Source organism: Panthera tigris, chromosome B4 (genome assembly GCF_018350195.1).
Source record: "Panthera tigris isolate Pti1 chromosome B4, P.tigris_Pti1_mat1.1, whole genome shotgun sequence".
Classification (NCBI taxonomy): Eukaryota; Metazoa; Chordata; class Mammalia; order Carnivora; family Felidae; genus Panthera; species Panthera tigris.
Genome location: NC_056666.1, coordinates 87,449,604 through 87,463,544, shown reverse-complemented (window position 1 = coordinate 87,463,544; position 13,941 = coordinate 87,449,604). Strand labels below are relative to the sequence as shown.

Genomic DNA, 13,941 nt, shown 5'->3' with positions numbered 1-13,941 from the left:
TTCTTTAAAAACGCAGAGGATAAACTATGAACATTGTATCTGTATGGTAGTTTCCTATCTGCTGACCCACTTTAAAGTTCAACAAATTGCCAGCAGAATCTGTAATACTTTGGTGTACAGATTAACAACTGTTGGTCCTCTGTAAAAGGTTACCCGGTGTAGTGGGCAAGAGGATGACCACTGCTGGATGAGGATGAGCTTGGCTGGCTGAATGAAGGGTCTTGGAAAATGAAAAGTATCACAGTGAAATTAGAATTTTATTATTAGTTTCTCCATAAATCAAGATTTGAACTACCACCCTGGCACTTAATAAAGTCCTGAATTTAAACTGGTCTTTCATATCAAGAAAAACAAGCTCAAAGAACCAACATTCAAGTATTTTCTGCATGTTAAGATTCAACATAAGGTTCTTTACTGTCCTTCCCACAATGAGGCAGCTCCATCCAGATGAGATCAGATTAAGGTTATCTCTCAAAACTAAACCAAACCAAATCAAGGCACACTTATTAGATCACTTTTGAATTACAAAAGCATCACACTCCTATTGAAGTGAACAAGAAGAATTTAGTTGGTTTAGATTTTTTTCTCCATATGTAACCTTTTTTTCTTGTGAAGAACTGCCTTTTTTCCCCGAATGAAGCATCAAATATTAAACCAGAGAACACTGCATTTTGTGATTACGTTATATTCAAAGCTGATTCTGTAAAGTCAAAACCAGTATTAAGTGCTAAAATTTACCACTGATTTATCTCAGTAAATTAAAAAACTTTAAATACAATTATCTAACTTCAGGGCATTTAAAATATCAAGGAATTTCCCTAGTTATCCGAACTACATTTTCTTTCTACATATCCTGTGCTTCCTATTTGAAGTAGTTGTACTTCACAAGAAATGGGCATTATTAAATTTTAAGCCCAAGGTATCCAGAAACCATCCTTTTAATTCCTACCGAGATCCTTTCCTCCCATAGTAAAAATGCACCGACATAAACTAAAAAGTATGAGGATCAAAAAACCAAAAAGAAAAAAACAAACCACTCACTAAAAACTTACCCAAGAAACCACACAAAACACCAGCAGAATTGTAGCCCCCCCCCCCGCAGTTAAACTAAAAAGAAAATGGGGGGGAAAAAAAGCCACAGCACACTGTAGAAAAAATTTATTTGTCTCACACATTTAAAAAAAATCTCCATAGTACACTGAACTATAAATTCAATCTTCTCATTCAAAGAGTTGCAAACAAAGTTTAAAGAGAAACTTTTAATAGCTTTAGGTTTACATTTTAAACACTCTTAAATTTACTGAGGGAATATATCAAAAAACCACATTCTAAAGGTTAAGACATAAACTTTATGATTAACGGGTCTACTATTCTGCCCCCAATACCACTTCTGCCCGACAGGGCAGCCCACTCCACTCCCACCTACAGAATGAAGTCAAATAGGTAAACACTCCTGCACCGACTGCTAAAAGAAGCATTAAAGAGATTTAGGGTGGAAAAGTTATCTGTTAACGTCTTGCACGATTTCCTTCCTTCCTTCCTTCTGGAGTAAAGAACGAGTCCAAGGCAGAGCTCTTTCCCACCTCTACAAAAACGCGCCCGCACGCCCGCCCCTCTCCCCGCAATTCCTTCCTCCCTCCGGGAACACGCAGAACTAACGGTTTCCGCGCCGGGGCTCCGCGGGCCATCCCCGCGCCCCGGAAAACAAAGGGGATTCCCAGCCATTGTCCTCCGCGGCGCTGAGCATCACCAGCACTAGCAAGGCAGTAGCTTGCGCAGTTATCTCCACAGCGGGCAATGTCACAACCCGACCAACAGCACAAACTACTACCTCAGCCAGGGCCATGGTGTCGGGGACGCAGCGGACCACGCCGAGGGCGAGCGAAGCGGCCGCGGCGCTCCTCAGTCTTTCGCCGCGACGTCGGGCCGGCGCCCCGGCCCTTCCCCGCCGCGCCCGGAGACCCCGCCCAGCGCCGCGCCGCTCGGCCGCCGCGGGCGCGCCCCGAGAGCGCCGGCGACCAGAGGCAGAGGTGGCGCCGGGGCGGCGCGTCCTCTGCGTGGCCGACCGTTCTGCTAAGAGAAAAGGTGCGGAGGGGTCCTGACGGAGGCAGCCGCTTCCTCCGCCGCCCGAGGAGAGCGCGTCCCCTGGGCCGCTCGAAAGCAGGAAATGGGCGGCAAAAGAGCAGCCAGAGGCCAGCGCGATCCGGACGGTCCCTGGGGCAGCAAGCCGCGCTCCCGCTTTCTGCCCGACGCCCGCCAGGAGCTCCGGACAGTCCCCGCCAAGCTCCCGCCACGTCTCCGCTGCACCGCCCGCGGCCCTCCCCGCTCCGAGCCCGCGGTGGGGGCTGGGCGGAGGCCGGGCCAAGCGCCTGGGCCCCCGCCGCCGCCACGCTCCCACACTCGGCGCCCAGCCGGCTCTCCGCTCGGGCGAGCGCCCGGGGCGCTTCCCGCGGAGGACGCCGGCTCCGGCGCCGCGACAGCAACCAAGTCATAGCCCGGAAGTCCCGAGGCCACCCGTTCCCCGGCACCCTTCGGGGATATCCCGTACACCTCTGCAGAGGCGAAAATAAAACAAAAGCCCCGTAAAACTGAAACCGAGCCGGGCGACGTGTTGGGTGGCAGCGGCGGTGGCTCTGCGCGCGCGGACACACGGCCCGTCTCGCGCTCCGCTGCTCCTGTGCGTCCGGACGAACCATAGAGATCACTTAAGGAGGCTCGCGCGCTACTCCCCACCACGTGACTGCCCCGCCAGGCCGACCCCCGCGCCGCCATCTTACATCCGGGACAGAGGCGGCGTCCCCTTTCCCCGCCTTGGCAAGTTTCGACGTGTCACTAGAAATCAGCCCCAAAAGGGGGGACCCGAATCCCACGTCACCATAGTGCTGAGGCCGCGAGCCTTGCCCCCTCCTCCCGTCCCAATCCGCTTAACGGGGCAAGGTGGCGCCCGAAACTTCTCCCGATCTTTGCCCGCAAAGAAAATGGCGGCACTTACCGCCGTCTAAGTGGACACGTTGTACTCTGGCCGGGGTTCAAAGTTTCCGGCACCTCCTTTCCTATCCCGCAAGGACACGGCCATTTGCGCTCCACCCCGCGGGTGGCCACTGTGCTGCATTTCGCAGAAAACCGGCGGGAAAGCTGCTCACGGCTCGCTTTAATGCGCACGCTCCTGGGACTTCTGGGTGGTTTTTTTTGTTGTTTTTTTAAAGGCCAAGTTTGGGAGAAGGCCGCCTGCCGTGAGCCTCATGTGCTGTTGTCCCAGGCAAGTTACTTTTTGCCTCACATACAGAGATTTTTGTAGGAAGTTAAATCATTTGAAAGAACAATGGAGCAGAATTTGTCCAATGCAATACAGAACGTCCAGTTAAATTCGAATTTCGGGTAAACGAATAGTTTTTTAATGTTTGTACTTAAAAACAATTGTTTGAAATTCAGATTAATTGGGCATCCTATATTTTTATCTGTTAAATCTGGGTACCCTGTTAATAATCACGCTTCTGCAAATACTGACTACACATAACAAAAGTAAGGAATGGAGGAATTAAACTGTTCAAACTTGGGACTGCGGCACAAACTAAAATATGGTAACAATGCGCAAGGGACATTCATGTATAATTCCTTTTTGAAAGAGTAAGCTCCCCCCGCTCCCCCCCCCCCCCGCCTTAAAACTACATTATTATTTTGAATAAAAGATCCTCTCGGTCAAGAGGCTCATTGCAAAGTAAAGATTACATAGCATGGCCTTTTCGTTTCTGCTCTCTACACTTAATCAGTGATGGAACACAAGTTCATGAAGAACAAGTCTTCAAATTATAACAAGTCCTGCCTGACATTCAAAATAACATTTGTAATATGCAAATTCAGAAAATAAAATACACTTGACTGTGTCCACTAACAGATCTCAATGTTAGTATAAGCAATTTAAAAACATATTTTTAATGGGGAGACAGAATGTTGAGGGGGGGGGGGCAGAGTGGGAGACACAGAATCCAAAGCAGGCTTCAGGCTCTGTGCTGACAGCTCAGAACCTGACATGGGGCTTGAACTCACTGACTGGGAGATCATGACCTGAGCTGAAGTTGGACGCTTAACTGACTGAACCAACCAGGCGCCCCGTTATAGGTGTTTTTAAAGCAACCGCTAAAGGTAGTTTGCCTGTTGTCACTGTGAAATAGTTCCAATTAATAACATTTATGTACTTACGTATTTTGTGTATGTGTTTATGTATTTTTATGTATTTGGTTTTGTATAGATGTAGAACCACTTGCAGTTAAATGCTTTACCTGACAAGAGCAGAAATTCGACTATGCATCACAGTGATGGTTACCAGGAAGTCTGCAGAAACTTGACTAATAGTTTCATTATGATTGGTACCACCCTGTCCTGATAAGCAATGATTGGGCTGCCATGGCCCAATCCACTTTTCATTCAGTGCACAGTCAACCACATTATTCTGCATCATAGCAAATGGCATATGTCCTAATAGTACAGGATTTCAAATTCAAATGGTCAATTGTTTGGCTTACAGGATACAAATACATTAGAGCAATCAAGTTTCCAACTAAATTTAGTCATTACACTACTTCAATTGCACCTGATTCCTTTCCACAATTAACCCATTTTTGACAGTGCTGACACCAATGTACTCATCATCCAGACACAATGTATTGTTATCAGCTTTCTTTGCTCCAGCCATAATACTCAGAATTTTACCATCCTTTCCCAGTGTGACTGCCCTCAGCTTATCAATCCTTCATCATGACCGCACAGCAGGAAAAGTGCAACAGCTTCTACCTTAGCTTTCCCTGCTCTATATTCCCTCAACTCAATCCTGCTTATAACTGCAAGTTTATCTTCCTTAGTTTTATAATTTACTTTTAAAAATAATCACTCCAAGCTTCTGCCATCTGAAATCTAGTCTGTATGGCTTTCAAAGAATGTCCATCAATGGGCCTCAATCCCTCACAGTCAATCCTGGTTCACACAACACACCGAAATGTACTATCAGTTTTCTCATATTTCACAGATATGCCTTGCTCACATTATTTGTTTTTACCTGAAATACCCTCAAATATTCTTTGGACCCATGCAAAAAAAAAAAAAAAAAAAAAAAATCTACCTACCCTCAAAGCCCATTGAAAATTCTATTTCTAACATCAAACCTTTTCTTTCTTTTTAATTGATTTTCCTTCTGAATACTAACAGCGATAATACCCTAAGCCACGCAAGACTAGGCTAAGGTTCCCTACTTTATGACTGCGTATTAATCTGTACTTGTCTTTCACAGTACTTTGCACACTTGTTAAAGACCTGTATTTCCTGCAGAACTGAATTCCATGAGGGCAGAGACTAACCTAATGCCTAACAAATAAAAGGAACTAAAATATCATGGACACAAGTACTTCATATATGGTCTTGTATTATTTTATGTATGTGGTTTCCTCAAGTAGCTATAAGCACCGGAGAGCTTCCAATGACTTTGCGCATATAGCAAGGACACAGATGTAAGCATACAGTAGTTCTTAATACACAGTGGTTGTCCAATAAAAGGCAAAAAAAAAAAAGGGGTCTTGTGAGAAGGCATGGGTTTTCTACTCATTTCTTGGAATGTTGTGTATCAAAAGCATATTTAATTTATATAACATTGACCTAGGTGCCAGGGACAGTGCTTTACAGTACTCTTTTAAAACACAAAAAGTTTATTTTTGAGAGAAAGATAGTGGGGGAGGGATAGAGAGAGTGGGGGAGAGAGAATCCCAAGCAGGCTCCACACTGTCAGCTAGAACCTGACCCATGGCCCGAACCCACAAACCGTGAAATCATGACCTGAGCCGAAACCAAGAGTCAGACACTCAATCACTGAGCCACCCTGGCGCCCCTACAACACTCCTTTTTAAATCCTAATAAGCAACTCCTATGAGTTAAACACCACCGTTAAATCCATTTTACAGATGAGAAAAACAAAACAGATTAATTAACTTGCCCAACATCACACACTAGTAAACAACAGAGCAGGGATTTGAACTAGAGTCTGACCCCACACTCTGGGCTCTTCATCACTATAATGAAACCTCTTATAACAAACTACAAATCAGTAAGATGTTTTAAACTGTCCCGTACAATAATAAAAGTCCAACGCAGCTCTGGAGGTCATAGCCATTAGGTAAATCTTTTTTCACACTATTTCAAGTTCTTTGTTACGTCCCAATTCCTATCCATAGAAATAGTAATTGCCTGAAAAGTATTTTAGATTTATTTTAGTAAGACTTGAATTTTAATGGAGAATATTTTTTGTAAGCTGTGCAACTAGCATGTTGTAGTGGAAAAAAACTGCGTTTGAAGCAGGACATGCTAATGCACAGACTATGTCTTTAGGCAAGTCACTTCAGCCTTTAAACCCTGACTTCCTCCTCTGTAAAAGGAGTATAATATATAAAACCTTCCTTGTAGGAGTGCTGTGAGGATTAAAAGGAATTATAGGTAAAGCCCTGGCTGACATATACGAGGTACTCCAGAAATGATGATTAAGAGAAATTAGAAAATGTATTATAACTATACCTAATTGCTGTAAGTACTATGTAGGCATTTTTCAGTATCATACACTTATCACACAACTCAGGTTCTCAAAAAAGAAACTTTAAAACAAACTATTTTTCTTTGAGAAGTAGAGGAATAGTCTGACATTGCTATAGATAGGCCATTTCAATATTAGCCTCACTAAATTAAACATAAATATACAAAATAAAAGATTAAAAGAGTCTAAACCACATAAGGGTTGTTTTTCACTTGACCTAGAATTTTTACACAAAGTTCTACATCTATTTTCTTTCCAAACTGCTGAGAGATACTTCATAATGTTCTTCTGACTAGATGTTCTTTTAATCTTTATTTTACACATTAATAGTTTCAACAAAGCTCTCAAAACACATCTCCATTAGTCTATGAAAGTTTTTCCAAAATGACCATATATGTAAGCCATCCTAAACATATTGAATCATTACTTATGAAGTCTTTAACCAGAGTCAATTACGTGGGGTGTCTCTAAAGTGTTGAACCTAGTGGGGATGAGAAAGCAAACACAAAGTACATTAACGAAAAAAATGAAACATTTGCAAGATCTGAAAGTAAATTCTGAAAGTAGTTATGATTTTAAGTTACACTGAGAAAACTAGTAGTGCTGGAACATAATTAAAAAACCTAGAATCGTGCTGAGTGGTAACTGTAAAGCAAATTAAAAATCTATGCAATCACAGCTATAACTATGCAGTTTTTGTGAAAAATATATCCTAGGCCACAAAGAAAACTTGGGTTTGAGGCCAAGAGACTTCATGATTATAATACATAACTGATACGTCTCAACAACATAAAAATTGTAAGGAGAAAGTGTAACAACAGCGGTATTACTTTCAAGAACTGTGTTGGGAGCTAAAAAAGAATCTCACAAAATTAGATAAATATATCCAGTCTGACATAAACACCATATGGTAACTGCCTTAAGAGACAGGAGTTGTATGTTATGTGTTAAAATTATGACACAGAGGTAGTAAAAGCTGGAAAGCAAATGCAATTTGCACAGTTGGGTCTGAAGCCTAATATTTTATTTGATTTTTCTAGATAAAAAGAATAAGATTGCAATATTACAATCTTGGAATTTTTCTCCCATCTAGTAAGACTTCACAGAAATGAGTTACTATATTGCAATAGTTTCCTAATAATGCCATGGTTTAGCAGATCTTCCCCTGGTTGCACTCTATTGAATGTTAGTTTAAAATAAAACTCGATGTAACTACATTTGCAGCAACTGGAAATGATCTCAGAATTCAAAGGTAAAATAATTTTTTTTTTTCTTACCTGAGGGATTAGAATCAATCCTAAAATGTAATTAAGAATGTTTCAACTGACCTCTGTGTCACTGTAAGCACTAAGCACAGGGATACCAAATATACTCTATAAAGACTTGGAGATGAGTACTGTAACACTGTGGCTCTTCTCTGAAGAATACTGTTTTGCCACAGAAAATTAGAAACAGCTGAAATATGTGGGCAACGTGCGGCCTCAAGTTTTTTTGAAAGTAAACAATATTTAGATAACATAAATCTAAAATAGCTCAAAGCATTTGCTTCCAAAAACAAAGAAAAAGCCCTCTCCAAAAGAAACCAAATAATTTTTTAAAACCTCATTTAAACAGATTTTAAAGACTCTCTTTCAGAAAAGTGGTATAATCTCTCTCCATGTAACAGAAAAGACATGATTGTTCCAGGTTTAGCTGAATTCATCATATTCATAGCAATCCCATTTGTGAGCATCCTGGCTGCTGAACCCTGTGGTTTCAGAAAGATAGTAGAAGCTACAGTCATTACTAGAACTTGTTCAGCTATTTTGAAATAGCAGGGAGACTTCACCTTTGCAAAAATGCAACAGTGGCCAAAGCAGAAGGTATTTCCCAAATATCGTTTAATAAAAAGGCAGTTGGCAGTGGTTCTACCACTAATAGCTCTGCTTCTTTTGAACAAAGTATAGGTGAAATTAAAGGAAGAGCTGGAACAGAAGAGGCAGCAAATAAAAGAGGAATGAAAAATAGAAAAACTGGGGAGAATGTATTAAAAAAGAAGATATGGTAAACATAGAATTTTTTAAAGAAAGGGAAAGAGAAGGAAAGAAAGTAATGCAGGAGAAAACGAGAGAAAAATATATAGTCAAATTTATTATAGAGTAATAAATTCATCAAACAATTTTAATAGTTAACCTAACAATATCATTATGAAATCAAATCTAAGTTCAAACCATGTATTATTTTTCTCCAAAGAATTAGTAACTCATTGATTATCACCTGTGCTTTACAGATGATAATAGAAGCCTTGAAAAGTTCACGTGCCTCAAGTTATGATTTACTGGATTGTTTTGTTATTGTTGTTTTTTATTTTTAAGTAAACTCTATGCCCAACATGGGGCACAAACTCAGGACTCTGAGATCAAGAGTCATGTGCTCTATAAACTGAGCCAGCCAGGGGCCCCTTTACACATGCCTAAAGGTAACTAAGTCAAGATTACTAAGAGTGTTTATATTCACAAGAGGACTCACTGGGAGCTCTTTTAAAGAGAGCAAACACTGTTAGTGCACTCAAAATGAATTAACTAGATTTGTAAGAAATTGGTATTTACCGAACTTCTATGAAATAGTTTTTACATAAATCAAGATACAAAGACTTTCTTTCCCAATCCATAAAAAATTTCAAATTGAAAGCACTACTCTACTTATACAAAAAATGCAATTTAAGTGTTTTTGAAGTATTAAAAACTGTTTTCCCATAATACAAAAATCACTAACACACTGTAGTATGAACACCTGTTATCATCAACAATAATTAAAAAAAAAAAAGTAAAATGCACTCTGATATACAACTCAGCAACATGAAGCACAGTGAAATGTGGTAGTTTATACAAGGTCAGCCTATCTGCCATAATGTCAAACCTAATCTGTAGACATCTAAAGGACATACTAGGCTGCTGGCAATACTTTCATAAGACTATTTTTGTCCACATCCATGGTAGTTTTAATTAAAAAAATAAAATAAAATAAAAATAAAATGTCCTGGACTGGACATTATATCTATGGCTTCTAAATCACCAACATTAAGTTGTACAGCAATCACAGGCAGGTGGGTTCCTGAGAGCATTCTACTTGTACTATCACCTATGGTAGTCTCTTGAGGATTTGGCTGCCTATCTGAATTATTGTACATTTGGGAAGACTATGTTATATTAGGTCACTGTATAATAAACTGTTTTTCAGTAACACGAGTATAAAAATGACAACCTCATTAATACTTTTGTGTTGTTTTCTACACTATGCTGTTTCACCCTCACTTTAAGTAACCTCTACACCCAATGTGGGGCTTGAACTCACGACCCTGAGATTGAGAGTTCCATGCTCTTCCTACTGAGCCAGCTAGGCGCCCCACACCCTCAGTTTCACAACTGATCCTTTGGCCTTAGGGTCACCTGGGACTAGTGCTACCAAACTGTGACAATAAGCAAAATGCTTACTCTAAGGTTACAGCGAGAAAAGACAACCTAGTTGTTACTGGCTTGTTACAGAATTAATTTAAATGAGTGTTACTCTTCGGAATAAAATACATGTGTAAATTGTTCATCTCTTCCTTCTGGTGCTAAACATAACTTAAGGATTATAGCAAGAATAGGGGGAAAACAGGAAAGAAACAACATAGCTACCAATACAATAAAATTAAAAACGAAAGCAAGTGATGGGGCGCCTGGGTGGCTCAGTTGGTTAAGCGTCCAATTTCAGCTCAGGTCACGATCTTCATGATTTTGGGCCCCGCTTCAGGTTCATGATCTTGGGCCCCGCTTCCAGCTCTGTGCTGACAGTTGGAGCCTGGAGTTTGCTTCAGATTATGTGTCTCCCTCTCTCTCTGCCCCTCCCCTTCTTGTGCTCTCTCTCTTTCTCTCTCTCTCAAAAATAAATAAAAACATTAAAAAGAATTTAAAAAAATGAAAGCAAGTGAAAGTGGTTTTCTCTTGGCCAGACTTTCATGCATTTTCTTTTTCTTTTAGCCGCTACAGGCTCCTAATAAGTGTTACTTATTCAGTAAAACTAACAAAACTTTAACACTAGTTATACAGAAATACTAAATGAGACACTACAAAATTACCTATTTTCTTTTCCTTTTTGGCAGTGGTAGGATTGTAGGAAAATAAAAAGTAAGTTATTCAAGTTGAAAATTTGTTTCTTTTATAATGGAAAAAAGTTACGGAAGGACTATAATCTGATGTTGGATTATACCTGCCCTCTGACAATCTATATTAAGAAAGGCATGGCCAGTGGGAAAAAAAATGATATTAGGCTTAAAACTCATGGTATTTATAATATGCGTTCCAAAGAACATTATTACTAGTGCTTCAAGGACTAGTCATAGTATCAGCTATGCTGTAAAGTGATATTAGCCTTGAGAACTTCCTTTTTTAATGTCATACTATCTAGTAATCTCACACAGCCCAGTTCTTCTGGTCACTACAGAACCCAATTCACACCAACAAGACAAGGGCACTCACTGTGTTAACCTCCCCAGGGACCAGGATATCTTAGAAAATGCAGACTAAGAGGAATGTGTGACTCAAGGGATGAACTGCTGATAGTGACCCCTGGGGTGGCAGGACATATTCTGGGAGGAAAAAAACCTGCCAAATTATACCACCAAGCGGGCAGCCCACTTTGCTTGTCACTAAGACTGGCACCAATTACCATATTCTATGGTATCAACACATTCAGTGCTTTGCTCTATAGGGAATGGTCCTGGTATTGAAGGCTAATACAATATTAACTAAAACTACTCAACTTATATAAATGTATGCTGTATACCTTTGATTTGTATTTAACTTTCACTGGAGAATAACTTTTATGATTGCAATCAATCGATTATTTCTCAGGAATAAACATTTTCACTTCATGTAAATTCATGGCAATATTTTTAACATGTTACTTAACTGGCACACTACCCTTGTTAGTCTATTTCAGTACTTTATCAATGATACACAGATCTTTCTAACTCCCAATGTAACATATCCAAATATAGGAAATAAACTGAATACACAGCTTGGTATTTTCTTTTTTACAACTTTAAGGAAAATGCTGAAGACAGAATCTATGAAATGCCATATTAATTTACCCTAATTTTAGGTGAAATTATAAAATAGAAATTCATTAATTCATGTAAATAAAAATAATATCTCCTCGATAAAAGCTTACCATGTTTACAGATAATAGTGCAAATTAAATAATTTCGCAATTACAACAGCCTCAAAATTGTATCTCATTCATTACTCAATTCTAGTATCTTCTCCTAGTTTTATAATTATTCTGGAGAGGCTGCAATGTATAAATTCTATTAAAATCAAAGGACTTCCAGCACACTAACATAATACTGAAACCATTATGATTTCTTAATCATTGTTTTAAACATCTTTGTGTCTTCACATAAATGTTTATGCAAATGTAACTAATATGATAATACCACAATCCATTAATAAAAAATACAGTAAGCTAGGTTAGTTTTTTAAGAAACAAGTAATGTACTCAAGAGCATTTTTCTTCTTCACTAAGAAAAGTGAAACAAAATTAGCAATTCACTCCATGACAGAAAGTTTACTGTACTTCTAAATGCTTCACTGTCTCCAAAAATACACTTCTCATTGTTTTAGAACACACACACATTTTATATTTATGGGTTGGCATAGTTATTTTTTTTCTTGCGAAGACATTACAAAATGAAGCACTGAAATGAACAAAACTTCACAGGCAAAATTTAGGAAATCTGGAATCATCTTGCCTGGATCATAATTCAAAGACAGTGATAAATGCTTAGTCAGTGAGAAAAAGAAAATCAGTAGAAATATAATATGAAAAGTCTTTAAAATCCAAACACCAAATATAAAAACAGACTTACGTGAAAGCTGGGAAAGATATTTAAAGAAATGAGGTATGACGGAGTCAGAATGCTACAATATATCCCAATGTATTAAGCTAATAACTATACTTCAAAGTTGCAAAATCAGCAAATCATAAACTATTTGCTGCTGTGTTCACATGACCTTTCTGGTCAGATGTTTAATAGTCACTAGTAAATACATTTAAAATAAGCACTAAAGATAACTGCATGATCATATGGTAAGCATACCTGCCGCTTAAGAAGGCAAATTATAAGTAAAAATGAAAGCAAACAATTTTGTATTAATAATAAATACAGCTTCAAGCATTTAACATTATCAATATTTTAAAAATTTAAATAATAAATGCAACTATTTTATACAGAACTGTACCATTTATTATACACACAAGTTTATCAGTTCCCTTTGTTTACAAAGGCTGGTTATAGATAATATGGAATGTTACAGTACCATCTTGCATAAAATTTTAGTACAATTTGTACTTGAAAAAGGGTGCAAAAACACCAGCCTAATAAATCTGACTGAATGAAATATCTTTTCTTTCTTTTTAAAAAGTACATCATTAACACATACACCACAAACTGTACATAAGCTCACTTTTAAATCACCAACTGAAGATACAGTAGCAGGTATGTTGCAGTATTAACTAACTCTCCATCAGTTTAACCTACTAAAGGCTTCCACCGCTGCTCACTCAGGAGCCTTTGTTGACATGTAAGCTTGTAATATGAATTACTGAACTCAGGTAAGTACAATTTAAAGGAGGCGAACAACAGCTGCCAAGAATTATTGGTAGTAAGAAATGTCCTTCTCATAGAAGACTCACTGAGGATCAAACAGTCTTTAGATAATCTTTCTTCTTTAAAATTATTATAGCTGGTCAAGATTCTCCATTTTGAACTTTGGATGCTGGTGGCTGCATGAAATCCTTAAAAGGAACGAGTGCCTCTTTAAGTGCAGAGCAGACTTCTGCAGACGAGCAGGTGATGCATTCGACTAGAGTTGGGTATAAAGCAATCACTTGTGCCCAGGTATTTCCATCAACTGCAATTAAAAAGTATAAAATCTCAAAAACATGTGTATTTAAATAGCAGAGATTATCCAATTAACATAACACAATCCTTTAAATACAAGGCAAAGAAAAAAATCCCCCAATATGGAGATTCCACAATCTTATACCCTTTTCTTTTTTAATCTTTGGAAGACTTCCCGATAGATCGAATAAGATATGAGGGGGAAACATATGGTCAGAGTACAGAGTCATCCATACCAAGGAACGTGCTAAAGTCCATTTTAAATGATACTTCAATTTGTGAAGGCCTTGGAAGCTAACAAAGTAACTTGGAATTCAAACTTCTGTCATTTTCAGTGTAAGTGCCAGACAATGTAGTGCATATTTCAAGAGGAATTAGAATTAGAAAACAACTCAATTTCTTATGCAGTTGTATGCTAAAAATATAAATATTTAAATGGTTTCCC

General features: G+C 39.0%; 1 protein-coding gene across 4 annotated transcripts in view; it reads right to left on the bottom strand.

Moving 5' to 3' along the window:
- Positions 1–12,063: 12,063 nt before the first annotated feature.
- Positions 12,064–13,941, bottom strand: part of MON2 (MON2 homolog, regulator of endosome-to-Golgi trafficking) — a 123,422-nt gene continuing 121,544 nt past the window's right edge. For all 4 annotated transcript variants that reach the window (XM_007075010.3, XM_007075011.3, XM_042992664.1 and 1 more), the window contains one exon: positions 12,064–13,506. In XM_007075010.3, coding sequence (XP_007075072.1) covers positions 13,343–13,506 — 164 coding nt within the window. In that variant the 3' untranslated portion in view covers positions 12,064–13,342. The remainder of the gene's footprint in view (positions 13,507–13,941) is intronic.